This window comes from Melospiza melodia, chromosome 13 (assembly GCF_035770615.1).
Source record: "Melospiza melodia melodia isolate bMelMel2 chromosome 13, bMelMel2.pri, whole genome shotgun sequence".
Classification (NCBI taxonomy): domain Eukaryota; kingdom Metazoa; phylum Chordata; class Aves; order Passeriformes; family Passerellidae; genus Melospiza; species Melospiza melodia.
Window position 1 is genome coordinate 5,401,824 of NC_086206.1, and position 21,822 is coordinate 5,423,645.

The following is a 21,822-nucleotide window of genomic DNA, read 5'->3' on the forward strand; positions in this document are numbered from 1 at the left end:
ATGTGCAGAAGTAAAGGCACGGCAGAAAGCTGCTCTAATATCTACAGAGTGAGTCATCACCTAAAAGGACTAAAACATTAAAATAAAGCTGGTTCTAATAAGGAAAATAATTAAATTATGATAAACAAATGAAATGAAATTGCTTTATTTTTGTTGGAAGGAAAGGTTTAATTGGAAGATTTGTGTAGGCAGTAGGGATGGCTTTGCTTTTAAAGGAAATAAGAATTTAATTCTCCTAGAACTTGAGAGCTGTTTCTGAGATGAATGACAGATTTTCATTTCATGTGCAGTTGAAAAGTTGAGGAGAGAAGATACTTTTGTGTCACTCAAAATACCAACTCTTAAAACACTAAAAAATGTTTTGGGGTAGGCATAGCATTTTAATTAGATGAAAATGAGACCTCTTACACGATAACAAATAAAATTCACTCAAAAGGAAACATTCTGCTTACATTTTAAACATCCTAAAAAAGAGAAACACTTCAGAAGAATAAAATTAATGCAGATACAGGTAATAAAAAAAGCTGCTCAATGAAAAATAATATTGAAGAAAACAACATGTTGGGAAAAAATACTTCCTTGGTCTTTCTCTAAACTCTTTTTTCCCTAAATCAACTTTTTAGTAGTATGAATGGTTGGTGTCACTGAATCATTATTCTTGTCCTCACAAAAAAAAAAAAAAAAAACAAAAAAAAAAAAAAAAAAAAAAAGTGAAAAAAGATATAGGTGAAAAAATCAAGGGGAAGGCTGGTATTTTGGGGGTGTGTTCCTGGTGGTCTGAGCAGCCATCCTCAGGACCTTTAAGTGCTCAGTTTGTTCTGTGTTGGGCCTCCATTTCTGTGAGAGTTTCCCCAGCAGTGGAACAGGCAGATGAATTTTGCTTAGCAGAGATGTTCTCTGGTTTACTGTGGTGACACATTTGGCACATGCGATGTCCCTGTATTCAGATCTGGGTGTTGATAACATCCCCTTGACTGCAGGAGGACAAATAAAAGGGTTGCTCTGGTCTGTGGGAAGCTGGGAGTGAATTGCTGCTGCTCAGGATGTGTGATCACTCACTCTGCACCCCAGGGCTGGATGACATGGCCACTCTGATGATGACTCTCTTTGCTTGGACTATCAATATAAAGTGTCACTTCTAGAAGAGAATCAAGCCAGAAGAGAGCTTTAGCCATAGGCAGGGAGAAGAAACTAGCTTGGCAGTAAGAATAAATAAAGTCTGGGAGTATTCTTGGCAAAAAAATACAGTCATTATTGAATAGAATGTTATCCAAGTCAGGGGGAAAAAAACAACTCAGAGAATCCATATCCATCTCTTCTGCAGTCAGAGAAGGAATTGAAATCCATGTTATCTCTGCAAACTCATGGCCTTACAGAATGTAACTCTTTGTGTTCTCCTTGGTTTCAACCAGCTGCTATCCTGATTTCCTTTCATGCAGATTTTCTGGAAAAGCTTCTTCCCACCAAGCAAATCCCCCATCCCTCTGATGGTGAGGGATTGCTTCTCCAGTGCTTCCCCACAGGCCTAAAACTTCAGTAATTGTCAAATCTCTTGCAGACAAGAGCAGGAAATGGAAAGAAATATAATTATCAAATGTAAATCTCTCCAGGTAACCCTTAGAGTGAATATTTTCATAAGCATTCCTGGATTATTGGGGCATTTTTCCTCTTTGCTGAAGACTGTGTGTTTTTTGGTTTTTATTAAAAAAAAAAAAAAAAAGAATAAGAAAAGCTCCAACCATCTTGTAATCCATAAACTAGCATCTGGAAGTTAAATATTCTCAGCTTCATTTTCTGTGGCAAGATTTAAATTGCCTAACATTCCTATTGCTTCTTTCTCCATGTGTTTTAGGAGCCATATGCTTGGTATTTATTTCCTTTTGTTTCTTCCTGTTTTCCCATGTATTTACCCCAGATATTTCTATTTCTTAGTTGTTTTCAGCATCCAAACTGGCTGATATTTGGCCTTTGAGTTTCACTACTAGTGTCCCTTTGGAACTACATTTCAGCAGATAGAAGAAACTGAGATATGAGGATTATTTTTTTCTTGTGACAATATAGCATAATTTAGCTGGAGGCTTTTTACATTTTTCTCTATTATCCACCACCTAATCTGCATAACCTCATTCCTTTTTATTAGTAAGGGACAGATGTTAGACTTGTAACTATTTAGCTCTTATATAAAAGTTATTTTTGAGGGATGAAAAGTAAGTACACTGTATGGAATACAATTTCACTATATTTTTTCATTTTGCCTTAAAAATAGAGATTATTTTTAGATCTAGAGAATGGTTAGAATTAATGTGATGCTCCTCTAAACTGTTAGAACTGGGCTGAATTGAGATCAGAATAGCAAACAGCAAGCGAGGTTTAAAAAGTTCCAGGTCAGCTGTAAGAAATCCCAGATGTTCATGGATCTGGTGGCACTGGATCTTTAAATGGGGATTTCCATCCATCCTTGTAGATACCAAGGTCTCCACAAACGGGTTCCATCTGTACGGCGCTGCTCATGAAACCTAAGAATTTTCTGGTTGTCACTGTCACATTTTCGGGAAAAATCCCTTTGCCAGGATTTCTTCTCCTGGGAAGTCGGGAAGCCTCAGAGAAAAATGAAAACAATAATTATCTAATTTGCTTCTCCCTGTTTTGCTGCTTTGGAATGTGGTTGGAGATTGTTTATCCAACATATGAATTGTTTTGACTTAATGACCAATCATGGTCAGGCTGTGTCGGGACTCTGGAAGGAGTCAGGATTTTTTCATTAGTATCTGGTTAACCCTCTGTAAGGATCCTTTCTCTATTCTTTAGTACAGTTTTAGTATAGCATAAAATAATACCATATCATAAAATTATAAATTAGCCTTCCAAGAACATGGAGTCAGATTCTCAATTCCTCATTCATCCTGGGGACCCCGAAAATACCACATCTGATCTTTCTGGATTCTTCCACAGACCTGGACCTGTTTGTTAAACCTGCCTATCAATAATATATGAAACCAAAGCAGAATATATAACTGACCCAGGAACTCTGCTTTTCTTATGGATTTCTCCCCTGTTATTAGGAATGTCAGTGCTGCAGCCCCACAGAATTGCTGTGTGTTTTCTCTTGGGTTTTGTGCTAGTTAGAAGTGCAGGATTTCATCCAACCTTATTATTTTGTCTTGAAAATAATTCTTGAGCTTGTTGTAGCACTGCATTCACACTTCCTCGTCACACAGCCAGGAAAGGAAAGGAGACTGAGGAACCCAGGGGGTTTCCCTGCTCAGCCCCCTTGCCAGCACTGCTGCTGTATAATCAGCAGCACTTATGCACCAGGCTGGAGAAAATGATGGCTCCAAGCATTCCTGTCCTTCTGCCTGTTCCTGAGAGCAGCTACCAGTGAGTGAGTGCAGTTGGCACAGCTGAGCCAGGCAGCTCTGGGCCAGCTGTAAACACGCACCAAGCCACAGAGCACTGGTGAGGTATTTAAATAGCCTGGCATTTTTAGTGTGGGTGCAAGAAGAATTTGGTTTAATGCTGCTGTGATTGTGATTTCTGACTGGTCACGGTTCCAGCACGTCTCAAAACAGAGTTAACCTTTGATGAGCCAAGATATATTGGTTAAATCAATCAGTTTTTCTGACAGAATATTCCTGACAAGACTGACCAACAGCGCATTTGACACTGCTGGTATTTTGTTGAAGAACTTCATGCAGCAGATAATCTTTCAGTTAACTTTGCCATCAGTGTCCATTTACATACCCAATAATCCCATCTCCATAGGCAAACAAAATATTCCATCTCCTATATCCTGAGTAAATGTAAAAAGGCAGCTTTACTGACTTAATAAATAATCTCAAACATTTTGCTTCATTTCAGGGTTGTGCTATTTTCAACACTTTATTATCTACCAGTCAGATAATTGTTAATCTCATTATTTATCTCATTTGTATGGCAGTCAGTTACACATCTATTAGCTATCAGAAAAAGTATAAAAAATAAACTTGTAGGCCAGTGGTAAACTCTGACTTTAATTGGGCTATAAATTGTGAAGTCACAATATGAATTAATAACTAGATGTTAGTTGTGATGGGGTTTTTTTGATGGGGGTGTCTTTTCTTCTGTATCATTCTTATAAGTCTTTGTTCATGCTTCATGCTTCTCACTGAGTTTTGTTTCTTCAAATATGAGACAGAGACTCCTACTGAGGTGCTAGGATCAGGCCCTAAAACCATTCAAATTACAAAGTGATATCAGGACTAGAAATTTGTTAAGGAATTCACCTCTATTCTGATGAGTTTGACTCAAACTGAATCCATAGGTGGCAACTGTAGAAATTAGCCAATGTCTTAGAAAGTTGGTCTTTTTCCCCTCCCAAATGATGTATTTTGGGTTCATTCTTCCTTGGCTCTGGTTTAGAATCAGGGAAGGTAAAAAAACCCCATTTGCTATTTCCTCATCAACAGAGGAGAGTGAGGTAAGGCTATAGCACACAATGTAAGAGTCCTTGTGGCAGCAAGGACCTCTGTGTGTTATTGCAGTAATAATAATTGCAGGTAATTAATAACCATTATTTACAGCTCAGTACTGACTGCACTTGTCCCCTGCCCAGCTGCCATTTGGTGCTCTCAGCAGATTTCCCTCAGGAACTTCAGCAGAAATAGCAGGAACCTTCATAAGATATTTGGATTTTGTTCCATTCTTGTATCCAGGGTATTATTTGGATCATTTAAGAGCTCAGCTTCACTTCTCAGTATTGTACCTCTTCTTCATCTTTTTAAAGGTGGCTTTTTTGTGGGCTTCTTATCCTGAGCACACATTTTATTAGAGAAGCCTCAGCAAAGTCCTTGGAGTTCTTCGAAGTTCTCCCTCATGCAGCTGTTTGCCTCATTTGTTCCTTTTATGGAATTTATTTTCTCCAGTGGGCAGCCTGATGATCAGTTAGTTCTATGAAGGAGGGGGAATGCACATCCTGTGTACTTGAAAGGTCCTCACAAATCATTATTTGGTCTCCTATACCTCAAGTTTGTAAGAAATTCACAGGGGCCAGCCAGGAGGGACCTGGAGCTGCTCAGAGAACCCAGAGGAGGCTCCAGGATGGGCAGAGGGATGGAGCAGCTCTGCTGGGAGGAAAGGCTGGCACAGCTGCCATTGCTCACCTGCACAGGAGAAGCTTTGGCTGAGCTCAGGGTGGCCTTGCAGGGCCTGAAGGAGCTGCAGGAAAGATGGAGAGAGACAATTGCCAAGGGCTGGAGGGGCAGGAGCCAGGGAATGGCTGCCAGTGCCAGAGGGCAGGGCTGGCTGGGATCTTGGGAATGAGGAATTGTTCCCTGTGAGGGTGGGCAGGCCCTGGCACAGGGTGCCTGTGGAGGGATAGAATGTAAGAAAATCAAGATAGTGCAGAAGGCAATCTCACACCTGAGGAGCTGCAGCTGCACTAATCACCAAAGATTTGGAACAGGCCTGCCCTTAACAAGGCACAGCTGTATCCAATAAGAAGACCAGTGCTACAAAGAGTGGGGTGGCTGGTTGAGGGGAGAGATGGAGTTTGTTGGTTGTTCAGTGAAGAAGAAGGAGTTGGTGCTGTGAGGAGATACCCATGAGAAATCACGGAGAAGGTATGGGAGCTCTTACAATAAGATGACAGCAGCCCAGAGCAGCTGTGGCTGCCCCTGGATCCCTGGCAGTGCCCAAGGCCAGGTTGGATATTGGGGCTGGGAGTGACCTGGGACAGTGGAAGGTGTCCCTGTGATGGCACGGGATGAGCTTTAATGTCCCACCCATTCTGTGATTCCTTGCCTGCTGTCTTTATCATAATGAGTATCCTCTCCTTGTAGGGGAATGCAGGACAGCTGCTCACCCATCCTTCCTGCAAGGGGCATTAGGGACAGCAGGAACAGCTCAATGGGGACAGGGCCATATGGGGTTTGGGCTGTTCCCTGCTCACAGAGTGCTACGAGCTCCCCCCAGCTTGTGTGGGCAGAGCAAACCAACAGTGATTCAGCCATCATTAAATTAGTGCAGATGTCTCCTGCAGCCTCCCACAGGAGTCTTTCCATGAGCTCAGACAATTTGGATAAAGGTCTAGACTAAATCATTGCTAAGTCTATATGGATTCTGGCTGGCTTGAGATTGACATATGTTACACACTTGCAGCTCCTGGGATACCGATTTGTACACAAGTTGTCTGTATCTGTGCTGAGCCAGAGCTTCTTTTTTGATGGGATGCTGACCCCAGATTTTGAGTGTTTGGAATCAAAGGTAGCTCTGGTGCTTATAGCAAACGACATAAATATTCTGAACAGTTCCCACACTTATAGCACTGCTAATTTTGCTTCCTTTGAAACAAATTAGGTTATCTGGTGTGTCAAAAAAAGGTGATAATTGTCCCTGAGACTTCAGCCTCCAAATGTCCTGGGCAGGGGTCTGCAGGTCTCAGTTCAGGTTGCTAGAGGATCAGAGGTAACACATCACTAGAAATGAAACCCTGCTGGAGCAGGCGCAGTGCTTCATTTCTGCATATTTAATACTGCCGATGTGTAATGGTTTATGCATCCTCTCCCTGCTCAATTCTTCCAGAAAAGCATTAACAAAGGCAGAAGCAATGATCTTTCTCTAGTGGTTTAAGGAATATTTCAAATTTAATGGTGTTGCAAATTGATTGCATTATGAGAGACATAACCTTTGCGAGTGAGTTTGTAAGAAATTCACAGAAATGCATGACTTAGTGGAAATGCATGGGAAATTACATTAGGAAGCTTTGGAAACCACACGAGTGATGAGGCAAATAACTCCTTGTGAAACTGCATGAAATGATAATAACTAGTTTCAACCAGGTTCCTCCAAATAACTTACAATTCTGCATGAGTTATCCCTAATAAACATCTAACTGCAAGAAAAGAGGGAAAAATAATCAAATTATCCTCATGTTACATCTATTCATTCTGATGTATGACACTCTGATGTTGCTATGTAATTGCAAACAGAGCAGCTCTGAGGAGCTGGTTCTGGTTTGCTTGACGTCTCATAAGGAGTTTGGTTTGTAGCATTTCCTAGTTGTGTTTATTTTCACAATCTAAGTAATTTAAAAGATATTTCAAGTAAGAAAAAATTGCTACTGCACCCCTGTGAACAGTTCACAGGTTACTGTAAGTGCACTAGAAATCAGTCGTATTGTCACCTGCAAGCAGATAGTTTATAAGAGAAGCAATATGTAAGTACCCACAATTTAATTTTTCAGCTCTCTTTATTTCACTGTTACCTTCTCAACAGCTTTCAATTTTAGCTCGAGCTGGCTGCAGAGCTGATGTTTATATTTCTGCACTGTAGCTGTGTTTGACAGCCAATTGCTAGAGAAGAGCTTTCTATTTGCACTGCCAGCTTTACACATTATGTGGTTTTAGACAGTACTTACTTCCTTGTTCAGACACTGAAGGATGTTAAGCAGTAATCTTAAATTTGAAAAATTACCTTCCAAAAAAAAAAAGGTATTTTACTGCTTTCAGGCTGGTTTTATTAAATATTATTAGCAGGAGACATCCTGCATGGATTTGAACGTCTTTTATTAAGAAGGAAGACAGGTTAAATATATTATCTCTGGGACCCTCCCAATCATTTTGAGCAAAACATGAGAAGAAGCCAGGCTGGTGAAAGCAGCTGAAAACAAGGCCTTGAAGGATTTTAAAATCATGACAGCTAAATATGCTTAAATAAATAGAAATATCTTCTCTGCTTTGACCACTCTGGCCTGTTGTACTTTTCTGTGCCTCGACTGATCTAGGCTCTAAGCTTGTCTAGTTTGGCAGATTTTGTAAGCAGCCTTCAAATTACTGCTGTGCCTACATAGTGATTAACTTTTTATTCCTCTTCTGCAATGCAAAGACTATGTGTTCTGAGCTATGGCTTTGACATTCACTTGAGGAAATCATTTCAACAACACAAAGAGATCTTGGTGCTCAACTGCAGTGAACTCTGGGCCTGAGAATGAAGCCTGGCAAGTTCTAATAAGCTTTTAAGGAGGAAAGGAAAAATACAGCTCCAACAACAAGGCAGAAAAGCTCAGAACATGGTGAATAAGGTGATGATGATTAAATGGACAGCAGAGTAGGATTTGGGAACTGCTGAGCTTCTGGCTAACCTGTGGAATGGGAGTTCCTATAGCTTATGGTTTTGTACAGCCAACTCCATATTTTGTCTGTATTGAGGATGGATCACAGGTTAGCTTCTGCTGGCAATAAAATTGACAGCCTGAAGGGAAGAGCCCTCTGAAGTCGTTCCTAGAGGCTTCACAGGCCTTACATGTAGCAAAAACTACAGCACTGTTTGTGTCCAAGACTGACAAGCTGGAGGAGGGAGCAAATGGCTTTGCTGCTCTTTCTCTGAGTTGGGAAAAGAGTGACAAGTGCAGGAGGAGGCACTGTTAATTATAATGCCTGAAGCACTGGAATTGTTAATGTAAGAGCTTGACCCCAAACAGTGGGAGATGACAGAGACTTTTTTTCCCCCATAAAGACACAAAAGAGGGAATGTGTTTTACAAGACTAAAGCTGCATGCAATTTTTGAGGCTCTCTGTGCCCAGCTCTCAGATCTCCTGTGGTGAGCCACTGTTCACTGTAGATGAAATAATAGGGAAGTAAATGAGATGGGAAAGGATTCCTCTTTGGCAGCATGACACAACTTCATCTCATGCTTCCAAGTGTCAGGAACAGTTGGGTTAAAAAAATCCAGGGCCGCTTCCAGGAGCGGTGTGTGCTGGAACAGGAGAAAGGAACAGCAGTCTGGCTTCAGAAATAGTTGCATGAACTCCCAGCTGGGCAGAGAGCCAGCTACAAAAAGGTGCCAGCCATCTGAGGCCACTTGCCACGGGACATTTGGGCGTTAAGGAGCCGGGGACGGGAGGTGCCAGGCCAAGCAGCGGTGGGACAGGTCAGGTGTGGCACGGCGTTCTCAGGACAGAAGGGAGGACAGATGGTATTCCCAAATGGAAAGGGCCAAGGCCAGAGCTAGGCAAACAGAAAGCTTTAGCTATCATCTGGCTTAACATAAGGACTCAGAAACAGCAAGGTATGTGAGGAATGTGTGCAGGAAAAATCAGGCTGAGAGCAGGGTTTGGGTGGGAACAAAGCACCTTGTCCTTGTCACCATCACAACCACAGGTGGGGTTGGGGGAGGCTTTGCATGGGCTGTCAACAGTGAAACAGCACCAGAAATACCTAAAAATTCTAATTGCAAATTTGTATGGAGATTAACTGGAGATAAATGCATGAAGCTGTCTAAGAATGGCTTGAGCAGTCCCACGGTCTGGATGTTTTTTCCTAATGTGAGTCTTTGAGAGACTGAATGTGGGTTTATCTCTCCCTCTGTTCCTCCCATTTGTAAAAACAAATTAGAGCTGTATTTTTTTTTTTCTCCCAAGACATTAAACAAAATTAGATATTAAAGACTGTTAAATCAGGCTGGTGAGGAAGGCAATAAATGATACAGAAAGGACCAATGGCACTGTGGCCAGGAAGGATTCAGATCAAGATTCAGGCAGGTTCCTGAGCTCTTTCCTTGCATCAGCTGGTCATAATCAGTGGATTAAAATAACCTGACTGTTAGAAGCCAGGCTTGTCTGCAGTTTTCAAACAGCAGCTCACTCCACTGTGCTGTGGGATGATACCAAAAGGTAAGCAATGAAAAGTCATTTGTGCACAGTTGCAGCATAAATATAAACAGAGACAAAATTAGCAAATCAAATAGAGTAAAAAAGCAGTAGCAAAGAATAAACAGAAACATAAAAGAAGCCATCTGGAATCAAAGATACTCAAATGACATGGTAGGAAACTGAGGCAGACAAAAGCAGAGATTACACTCTTAAATGAAATTGTTAGGGATATTACTGCTTTAATTCCCTTTGAATCTGGCTCTGAAACTGCAGCTGAGAAGTGTGAGCAGTAATGTTCTTTGACAGTTACTCCAGAGGCTTCAACTTACATGATTCCTGGATTTTAAATGGAATCTTTGTCATCCATGGACATGTCTGTTTCCCTTCTGAAAGTGTTCCAAGGACTGACATTATGTCAAGAGCATCAGCTCTGTGCCCCAATTTGTCATTACCCTGAATAATAATGCAGAATATTTGATTCTCCTCTTCCCCACTGTGCACTTATAATTCCCATTACTAAAGATGGGACCAACCTATTCACTGAGAAAATGAAAGATTGAAATATTAAATTGAAATTAAATTCACTTTATTAATTCTGTGTTGTGCAGAAGCAGATCAAATCTATTTATAAAAGTTTAATTAGGAATGACCCTTTAAACTGTGGGTCAACAATAAACATGCTCATTGTCCATGATGTGTCAGAGCACATCAACAATGTACAGAAAAACTTCCTGTAACTCCTAAAGAGGTTCATGTTTTTAGGAAAAAATAATCCCTGCAAAGCCATGTGCAGAAAGCAATGCCTGAAGAGTAAGGTGCATTACAGTTTTTGAAAGCATTTTGAAGCCCAGCATACAGTTTTTGATATATATATAAAATGGTTGTAAAAGTCACTAACACCCTTCCATACTTTCACAGAATGAGTGAGAGCTTCTTAGAAGCCAGCAGTTTCAGAAAAGAGTCATAAAAAGCTGAAAATTCCATCTCCAAGTCCATTAAATGGGGTCTGCCTCATAAATGAGGAATTTTATTGCAAGGCAAAGGTAAAAAATAGAAGAACCTGAAGCATTAGGACAGTGTTGGTGTCTGTGAAACATCAGGTGAAAATCAGTGAGGCACCCTTAAAAGAAAAGATTCCAGAGTTAGGACAGGGAAGGGTGATGCAAATTTTAAAATGAAGTTTTAAGGGCAGATGATTCCTTTTCCCTTGAAACAAGTATGGGGTAATTCCCTTGTAATTACATGAGGGTGAATTAATTACTATCTAACAAACTCAAATAAAAACTTGACGACATAATACCGCCTTCTCCTGCCTTAATTAAAAATTTCCAGGAGCATTTTCATAATGTGTAGATGCTTCCCCACATGAAATATCTTTATATTTATTCTTTTTTTTTTTTTTACTGATATGAGGAAATTTGGATTACAGCTCCTCCCACTGATGAGGGACTCTATAATGTGTTGTTGTGTATCAAGTTGTGCATCAGCACCACAGATCTGAGAGGGCTGGAAGTGCCCAATCCTCCTGCAGAGGAAAACCAACAGCTTTCTGCTCATCTGGGCATGGCCCAGCCCCAAGCGCAGGATGTGAACACATGGAATTCTTTGTGCTGAGCAGCCTGTTGTTTTGGCTGCCGTGGGTTTGCCAGGTAGCTGAGTGAGGGCAGGTGAGACAGCTCCCATCTGCAGAGGAGGCTCCTGAATCTGCTCAGAATTGCAAAGGAGCTTCACCAACCTCGCTCCCAGCCTTTGTCCATGCATTAAATCCCTGGCTGCTAATGCAGTTTGGAGCCAAGGACTTGCTAAGGAAACCTTGTTTGAAATGTGCTGAACAAAGAGTTATGGAATAGGAAAATTTAATAACAGTCCCACACTCCTGGAGCTGTGTTTTACAGAAGAATAACACTTTTGCATCTGCAGAATACTGAGGCTCTTAGAATCAGTTTCATCTCTGCAGTTTCCCTGGCATGGATTTTAATTATACATGTTTGCAATGTATATACATGAAAGACTATAAATGCATTTTATACCCTTGAATAGTGTGTTGGCAACATTTTAGATGTGCATTAGTGAAAACAATGTTAATTTTGTGGCAGTACCCTGTGTGTGCTGTTCCTGTTAGTCCTGGCTTCATTTATTACCATCTGTATTATCAGATAGAACAGCAAAGGAATTAATAAAGACTAGAAATTGCTCTAATCTGAGGGTTCATTTGGAGTGAATGTAATTTTTTAGGGAAAAAAATTATCTGTGCTGAGGCTACAGGGGAGCTATTAGTAAGGTATTAATACAGGGCATCTGCATCACCATTAAAACTCAGAGCTGCTCCAAAGTGACTCCTGTCTCCATAAATCCAGGCATGAATTGGGTGATGGACTTACATCTGCTGCTTTAAGAGAGAGAGGTGTGTGGATTTATAGTCCCTCAGACAGGGCAGTGATGGAGGAAGATGATTTCACTTCCTTTGAAGTCTAATGAAGTGAATCTCACATAATGGAAGTGATTTTACCTCTCTCTGAACAAGATGAGGTTCTCCAGTAAATGTGTTTGTTTGTTTTGGGGTGCTCTCTGGCCGTGGGACACTGGGGCAGATACAGACATTTTCTGTTTCAAGCAGAAATTCTTGTTGCATCTGGATTATGCTCTGAAAAAGGTCAGCTTTCATGAATAGGTGCAGCAAATAAAGCTGCAGATGTGGAAAGCAGTTTCATATTTACATTTGTGAGGCATTTTTGAGCAGAAAGCACTATTCATTTCTCACATTCATTATGCCCTTCTATCATTCACCTAGATCCTATATAATTATGTGTTTAATGATCTTCACCCTTCACACGAACACAGCTTGCTGAAGCTTGACTCTTGCAGTAAATTATCATTCATGCCTGCTAGGAGAGAGGAAATATTACTTGGGAAAAATGCTATCTGACTTAAGATTTCAGTCTGTGATATAACTTTGTAGTAGGTGATGATGACTTAATCTTAAATCTAAACAATAAAATGATTTTGGAGAAGTGGCTCTTCCATAGGTAATTTGTTATATTTTGATATTAGACTGTAAGGACTTCAAAACCTAGAAAAGTTATCTTAATTATTTAAGTCAGTTTGGATGCTCCCCATAGATTGTAGTAAATGCCACATTTATGTCTTGGTTTTTTTTTTTAATTAAAAAACTAAAAAAGAAAACAAACCCCACTTATATAAATCTATATATCCATATATCCCACATATAAATCTTTGGGTAAAAACTGATCTTCCACTCATCAGAGTTAGTTTCAACATTAATATTACAAGATGCTCCTATCTCTTGTACTTTATGTTTAGCCCTTCACCTTGTAGTGTTTCAAATAGCAATACTTGAATAACGAATAGCAATTCTTGCTTTTGATACAATGGAATTTTACTTATTAGAGGAAACAATTAGTGGTAATTATAGACATTTTTATAATTTTAACTGTTGGTATATCACTGGAACTACAAAGGTTTTATAGCTCTGCATTAATATCTACCAGAACTGATTTATGAACCATAACTGCTGTTGGATATTATGGGTAAAACCTGAGATTACACACACAGCCTCTCTTAGTTATTAGCAAATAGCAAATTCTAGAATGTTTAAGCCTTTTCAAATGTCTGTGTGGGTTATCTGGTTTATTCTTAAAAGTTCAGATTTTAGCTTTTTATTGTGTGGCTGGGTGAGCTGAGACGTTCCCAGTTCCTGTGCTGAGCTGTGGGTGTCCAGACAATGCTGTGATATTACATCACTCTAACTCAGCTCTGAACACGCTGCCAAAACCTTCATATGCAATGTTAATGCCATATAGATTTTATTCAGGGAGCAAACAGATGCTTAAATTATAAACAATCTGTTTAAAACACACATTCTGGATTGATCTTTACAGGCTCTGGGGCTCTGAAAATAAGGGTCATAAGGACAGTAATCCTAAATCCAAAAGGAATTGTGTTAACTTTCTGAGCAGACCAAAGTGTGACACCAACCAAGAGGAGAGGGCAGCGCCTCAGTAAATGGGGCTGATTGTTCTCAAGAGGAGCTGATGGCAGGTGCAAAAAGAAAAGCAGATTGAACTTTTGGAAAAGGGACTCAGCTGTCACTTGACATCTCTGTGTGCGTTCCTGTGGGCTGGGTAGAAAGAGTGAACTGGATTGAGTCATGCATATTCACAGCTAAAGTGCTCTGAAAAAGTTGTTAAAACAATGGTGGGGTAATAAAATGCTGCCCAGCAAAACAGAGAGGATGAATTTACACCTCGTGTGGGTCGTGGGAGTTGTGCCAGTATTGCAGAGCAGGGAATGCACTGGTGGCCAGGATTGCACTGGGAATGCCCTGGTGGCCAGGATTTTCTCTCTGTAACAAACCAGATGAACAGGGAAATCAGCCCTGGCTGCTGCTGTCCACTGTGCTCTTTGCAACAGACAGAGCTTTGTGTTTGCTGAGCCCTTGAACAGCTGAATTCCTGAACAGGTGAGCTGCAGATACAACTGTTTGTGACCAATTGTGGGCAGGAGGACCTGCAGAGCCACTTGTGCCATAAGAATCTCCTGTGGTTTGGCTGCCGCTGGTGTTACAAGGCTTTTTTCCACACCTATTTTAATATCCTAATGCCAGCTCTTATTCTAAATGATGCTGCTGCCTGGCCCTGGCAACCCCTGCTATCAATTGAGAGTAAAATGCATAACCAGCAACAACTTCTGTTGAGCTGTCTGCCCAGAATGAGCAAACAGGAAAAAGCCTTTAGTGCAGGTTGTAACTCATGCTGCAACCTAAGCAAGTTGTACATATTTCCTTCAGACTGTCTTTTGTGAGGCAGAGATAAATAATAATAGATGCAAGTTACATTTTTAATGATGTTATTCACTTCTTATTGATCATATTGGGTGTGTTGGACCTAACAGTAAACAGAATTTAAACCCCTATTACTGGGTATTCAAGTTATTATCCTGTATTTTTGAATGTGTTGACAGTGATACATATGATCCAACCAGTTCTCATTCTCACAACTTAAAAATTATTGGAGATAATCTGATATGCAGTATTTGGCTCGGAGCCTACAAAAAAAAATCAATGAAAGTCCTTTGTCCCCTGGTTTTTAATTAATAAAAACATTAAAAATAAATAATATCTTTCTCATACTGCTTCAGTTTATTGTAATTCTCTCTTGTTTTTTGAAAAGCCAAACACAAATTTAATGGAATTTTTTTTCTTGATGGGGCTTTGAGGAGAATAGGAAGATGTGTGCAAGTGTTTTTCTACCAGGGCATGTACTTTTGGAATAAAGATCTTAGAACCTTTTAAGTTCTGCAAAGATCTGAGTTGTGATAGGGTTTTTAATTTCTCTGACTGCTGTCTGTGACAAGATTCCATAGATGCCAGTGTTCAGCCATTTCCAGTCACCTGGAAATAAGTTGAAAGTAATAACTAAAAAGAAGAGGTTAGATTAAAACATATGTTATGGTTAACCCTTCCCTCGCCCTTTGATCTAATAGGTTAAGGACATTTTGTACTTGTTCATTTGGGCTGATGCTGGTTCTGAAGGCATTTACATTTTAGAATGGGGATTTAAAATATATATAACAGCTGCTTTTTAAATAGAAAGTCTAATTATGCCTATGATTGCATCAATTTTTGATTAGTATGCATACAAATCCCTGCTTTCCATGTGTACTCAAGCTGAGCTGTGGATCACTGGTGCTGGGATTGAAGCACAAAGGATCAGCTGACAAAATGTAGAGTTAGACCAAAGCAAAAAATAAAACGACCCCAAAATTCCTTGTGTACATTTTTTTTGTCTCTAAAATGCTTTTTTAAAATTTTTTTCTTCTATGTAGCTACACACAGACCTGGACCCTGGCAGTAGCAAAATCAAATATATCCTGTCAGGAGATGGAGCTGGAACCATCTTTGTGATCAATGACAAGACTGGCGACATCCACGCCATGAAGAGGCTGGACAGGGAGGAGAAGGCTGAGTACACCCTGACAGCCCAGGCCGTGGACAGGGACACAAACCAGCCCCTGGAGCCCCCCTCAGAATTCATCATCAAGGTCCAGGACATCAATGACAACGCTCCTGAGTTTGTGGAGGGCCCCTACCACGCCACGGTGCCAGAAATGTCTGTAGTGGGTACGTATGTGCGAGCTCTCCCTGCTCACAGCCTGGGCTGTGCCAGGAGGCTGTTGAGTTGGTGATGAATAATAAGGTATTTATTATGTTGTTAGCATTCATTTGCATATTTTCAAATCTTTTCTTGGCCAGAGCTTTCATCTGCAGCACAATAGCTGAGTCCCTCAGTAGTAAGGAAATGATTAACAGCTGTATTAATGTCTCTTTGTCCAACAACACTTTAATGGGCTAAATTTATATTTCCCTTCTGACACTGCAGTTAGAGAATTGTTATTGAGAAGGATTTATCAAGATTTGCTCCAGCATGATGCTTTAATCCTATTGATATTTTGTTGATGTTTAATTATCTGTTTGTTGTTTTCCTACACTTGCAGGGCATTGATACATACTTATTTGTTTTCCTCTAAGTGCAACTCTAATCAGGGAAAAACATTGAAATGAAAGATGCTGTGTCTGGGAATTGATGGTTGCGCTGTAGAGTGGACTTAACCAATTAGCCACAGGATTTGCATGGATGATGGAAGGGAAAAGCAGAGAAAGCTGTGGAAAAAGATGGTGAAAAGGGAAATAAACTGTGTGAAAGCAGAAAAGAGAAAGGAGAAGAACATAATCTTCTTAATGTATTTTACTTATATTTATTCATTTTGTCGGATTAGTGTGAATCTATTTCTTCGTGGATTAATATATTAGAATCTTTTCTGCATAGTTTGTCCCTGTGTGTGCAAGTGAATGTCCTTACAGAGGCAGATATTGACACTCCCCAGGACACACATAGAGTGCAGCTCACCTTCAGCTGTCACTGAAACCAAGGGAAGCAAACCCACCAAACCAAGAGAATCCATTTTAGGGCAATACAAAAATTCAGCATGAGCAAAGGCATCAAAATCTGGCCATGAAATGCAGAGGAAATTCTAATGCATTTTAGTGTTGGGTTGAGGATAATGTGCTTTTCAGTGATTTGTCTACATCTGTCAAAGCAAGGTAATTGAAGGAGTGCCAAGGCACTTTGTGGAATAAAGCAACGCCCTATCACAAAGTTTCAAAAACACCACTCTCTGTTATTTAGCTAAAAAGAGGAGAAATGTGAGGAGCCAGAACCATCCTCTCACTCACAGCACAGAGAGTTCCACCGAGTCATTGTCAAATGCGAGTGTGAGTGCACGGTCAAACCTGACACTTCATCTTTTAAATCAACTCTGCTCCAACAGATTTTCAAATCTTCATTGTGCCAAAAATGATATGTGATTTTTTGAGCCTGCATTTCAATTCTTTTACTAAACCATAGCTTTTATATGTTGAGTTACTTTTAATTATACAGCAGCACAAACATAATATGGATCTGCTTTCAGAAGATATTTCAGCCAAGCTCTAGGTGAGCAAATTACTTAATTAAATAAAATGAGAATAGAAAACCAAACCAAAACAGAACAGTGCGGGAGAAGGAGGAAGGAAAATTGAATGCTGTCACTCCTTATGTAAATGGGATTTATGTAGTATTCTAGGAGAAAAAGGAGAAAGATCTATGCAAGAAAAGAAAAGATGGTTTCTGATCACAAAACCTATATAAAAATATTTATATCTGTGCATATTTATATTCTGTGATAAAGACATGGCCTTTATCCAAGCAGTATGCACTATAAAGAAGAGAAGAGAAAAATGCCCAAAACTGAAAACTTTGAGAGGAAACTAATCAGGAGATGAAGAAAAATCTAATAAATTGTTAACATGAGGTTTAAAAGATGGTAAATGCAATGAGAGTAAGGGAATAAAAGAGAATAAAAGATGAAATACTAGTGAAAGAGAGGTAAAGTAAGAATGGAGAAAGAGTGAAAGAGGAGGGAAAAGTGTGAAGAAAGGTAATGAGAGATGAATTATAAGTTAACACTTCATGTAGGAAAACTATTATAGAGGATTGTAGCAGAAATGACCAATGGCTGGATGTAGTTTAGGGAATAGCAAAAGGGGCTGGCTCCACAGGAAAATGTTTCATCTGTTCCCCAAACATCCTGGGGGAAAGAGAGACACTGAACTGCCTCTGAAATGACAAAGTTCCATGTTCTTATGGTTTGCTAGGCTACATGAAAGAGTTTTGTCCAGAAACAAGTGTGTTCTAACAACAAAAATGGTTGTTAACATTACTAAAACAACCTATGTGGTGGAGATTTGCAATAGATTGTCTGACAGCTCTGGGGTTTATTACTGTGACTCTGAGAGTTTTGCACATTTATCCCTTAGGATCCCTGGCCCTTCCAGCTGTTTTACAGGACATTCCTAGGGGTGCAGATTTCCAAGCGGCTGCTCCACAGAAGCACCAATGTGCACCCTGCTCTTTTGTTGAGAAACAAAATCTATTTCACTGCTGTTGCTTCAAAACTCAGAGAATGTTCCTGATTGCATTAATGGGACAGGAGTGAGTGTGAAGGCTCTGAAGTAGAGGCAGTGGAGTCTGTGTCTTAATCTCTGATGGAACCAAATGTCAAGGCTGCAAAGTAGAATATGAGAGTGCTACCCTTCATTAATGTTGCTGTTACTATTTCCTTCTGCTTTCTTCCCTTCACCCACAGGTAGCAACATCAAAAGATGAAGGAAAAGATTCTCTGTAGATTATTTCAGGTTTTTTGAATTTTTTTTTAGTCCTCTTAAAATTAGATTAGCTCTTCTGTAATGTTTACCAAAAAAAAATTGTCTCCTTTCAGAGTTCAAGGAATTTTCACTTTCCCCCCGCTAAGAGTATTTCACTTCCATTATCCACTTACTTAATTCCCTTAAAGAGATATCCACCCACTGCCAATTTCTTGCCTTGACTTTTGTACAACACAGACATCACTAGGCAGTGTTCTTACTTAGGATAAAACAAAGTTCTGCTGAACCTTTTCTTTCCTCAAAATGCTTATATCAATTTTCTGCTCTGAAACAGAAGAGGAACTCATATGCTCTCTATATATAGTGCTTATGTAATGAGGATGCGGTACAAGGCATTTTATTTTTGGGCCTCAGGGGAAGGCAATGCACGAAATACAGATGTAGGCTTTAACCTTCATTGTTCTAAGGTTCTAACACAATGCAGTTTTTCTAATAGGTGCCTTAGACCTGGGCTCATGCTCCTGGCTAGAGGAGATCTATTATAGGAATGTCAGGTGTTATTTTGACTATCTAGAACTGGAATGAAACACTATGGGGATGTGAAACCAGATTCAAACTGACAGAGAGCAGGTTTAGGTTAGAGATGAGGAAGGAATTGTTCCCTGGCACAGGGTGCCCAGAGCAGCTGGGGCTGCCCCTGGATCCCTGGCAGTGCCCAAGGCCAGGCTGGACACTGGGGCTGGAGCACCTGGGGCAGTGGAAGGTGTCCCTGCCATGGCAGGGGTGGCACTGGATGACCTTTAGGGCCCCTTCCACCCCAGTTTTGGGATTCTGTCCCTACCTGCAGTGTGTGCCAGCCCATGAGGGCTCTGTGTGTGTGCCAGCATACAAGAGCCGCACGTGGCCACGGCTTCATCCTCTGCTTGGTTTTTACTCTGTATTTTGGTGCTCTCTGGAAAATCCTGCTTCCCTGCTGAAACAAAAGGATTTGCATGGCTGTCCTCCCACTCGTGGTGCGCAGAGGATCAGTATTACCCGGAGCTCTCTCTGGGAGGAGTGCTGCTCACTTCTCAGCTGTCTGTGCAGAACACACTCCCACACTCGCGCTCGCTGCCGGCCGCGCCACTGCGCTCTGAGTTATTCTGAAATAATTTCTTTCTCTCTCTGAGCAAACAGCACATTCCAGAAAAAAAAAAAAAAAAGTTTTAAGAACTAAACTGAATTTTTTTTTTACTGTAATTCCCACATAATCTACCATAGTAAGCCCTGCTCCCCACCTCCAAAAAATGATGAATTTGCTTGTGAAAGCTAATAGTGCATATGGCGAATATGTTCTTTGGTGAAACTGTGCACTTTAATCTTTTAATTGTGGTATTAATTTTCTTAAAGAATTAAAGATCAAAAAGTGAAATCTGTGGAATTATTTCGTTATGGCAAGTATTACAAATAGGAAATAATTTAATTTTTTCTGTAAATCTTGTTTAATCACTTTTAAGCCTAAAAGGGCACACTGGGGTAGAAACTCAGTTAAAACCTTAAAAAAAAAAAAGATTTATCTGTGCTTCTGGGAGTAAGAACCCCAAGACTCTATTTTTTCCCTCCCCATTTGTCTGTGAGCTCTGTGAGCTTCTATGCCTGCAACGAAGACAGAATATTATGTAAATGAATGAGCAAGCTTAGAAGATCCATAAGGGTAATTGGAACAAGTTCTGTAGCTTATTTAAAGAAAAAAGAAAAAAAAAAAGAAAGAAAAGAGGAAAAAAAATAAAACACACCTTCCCTTGAGCATGTTCTGTTTCTGTGTTAACTTCTCAGCTACACACAGATTCATGAATTCCCCAAAACATGAACAGAGGTGGTAATGGGAGCCAAAGTGGCTATTGTCTCCTGACAGCAGAGTTTTGGGAACCCTTTTTTCAGGCGAGGAATGAGGAGTGAAATCTCTTGATTTCGCTCTCGGCGAAGCCGGGAGTGTTTAGACAGCGAGTGTCATGTTGAAAGACAGGAGACGACTGAAGCAGAGTGACAAACGTGTTGGTGAAATAAAAAAGGACACAGATGGAAAAAGAACAAAAGCCAGAAGGGAAGAGAATTCTCACATAGTTTGCCTGAATTAAGGTAAACAGGAAAACTTTAATTAAAAATTTCCAAATATTAAGGCTTCTCCTGACAGTCATAAAAAAAATAGACGCAGTGGCATTCAGTCTGACATTGCTCTAGAAATGCCTTTGCCACTTGAAAATAGTAACAATATGGAAAAGCTTAGAATTATAATATATTTTGTCCTCTAATGCTTCCATGAAAGGTCTTTACTGGAAAGGGCTTAGGCTTTCAGTTGAGTCAGAATATCAATTTTCAGTTTTGGCACAAGCACATCTACTTAGGAATGTTTTCCCTTGAATCAAGGTTTGCCCTTGATTACACCACTGCAGATAAGAAATTCTATCTTTTTTTTTTTTTTTTTTTTTTTTTTAAAGCAGAGTTCTTTAGTCCAGCCAGGTGCATCAGGACCGCTCTACATAGTGCAGCTTTGTTTTCCAGTTTACCCAAAGATATTTATTCTCTTCCACTTGCAAATTGTTTACAGAAGGACAAAATCTGCTCCATATGAAATCAACACGCAATGTCTGACATGAATAGTGATAAAATAACTTGACAAATCAGAAAGTTGTGATAAAAACCTGACCTGAAATGTCATCGAGATCAACCACACTGTCTTGCTGGGGTTTTTGTCATTGATTTTTAAGGCACTGAGCATGACTGTTAAATCAATGATAGTTTGTCACAAAATTGTGGAGTAAGGGGTCAAGTACACATTAGCCCAAAGGGTGAATGCAAAGGCAGTGCAAAAGCTAAGAGAAAAACCAGCAGATCTTGTAAAATATGGCAACAGTATGACAGCTGTTAAAAAGAAAGTATATTTTCATGTTGTCTTGTTCCTCCACTTGTTCCTCTTGTGGATAATCTCACACAGGAGCTGTGGCACTAAGGAGTTTTATGTGAGATTTCTTTGGTGAGTGTGTATGTGTGTTTAAAATGGTCACACACATCCTTCAGGAAGGGCTCAGGACATTCAACACCAGGGCTGGCTGGCTGTCCCTTAACCTGACTGGCTGTTGAGCCCTGAGAAAACACAGTTCTGAGCACCTGCTGCTATTTCTGTGCTTTTATTTCTCATGAGGTCCGATCAAAAATGTCATTATCTTTCTTACTGTTCTTATGTGCTCATTATGAGCTCGAGGACCATGATGAAATTAATAATCTTTAGGGGTTTATAGGCTGATCCTTTAGTTATACCCCTCTATATTGTTCTATTGTACTAAACCAGTTAATTGACAATACGGAATTACTGAAATCTCTGGGATTGCTCCGAGCAATGTGTGCCAATGGCAGGAAATACTTGAGTGTTGAGGTTCTGAAGGCACTGTCTGGTCCTTGGGGCAAGGCCTGACTTTCCTGTGCAAGGTGATGAGC

The 21,822-nt window shown here is 40.2% G+C and overlaps 1 protein-coding gene across 1 annotated transcript in view; it reads left to right on the plus strand.

The window, feature by feature from the left end:
• The window catches only part of LOC134424142 (cadherin-8), a 162,631-nt gene that overhangs the window by 43,229 nt on the left and 97,580 nt on the right, over positions 1–21,822 (plus strand). The window contains exon 3 of the mRNA XM_063167664.1: positions 15,471–15,765. Within this exon, the coding sequence (XP_063023734.1) occupies positions 15,471–15,765 (295 nt within the window). The remainder of the gene's footprint in view (positions 1–15,470; positions 15,766–21,822) is intronic.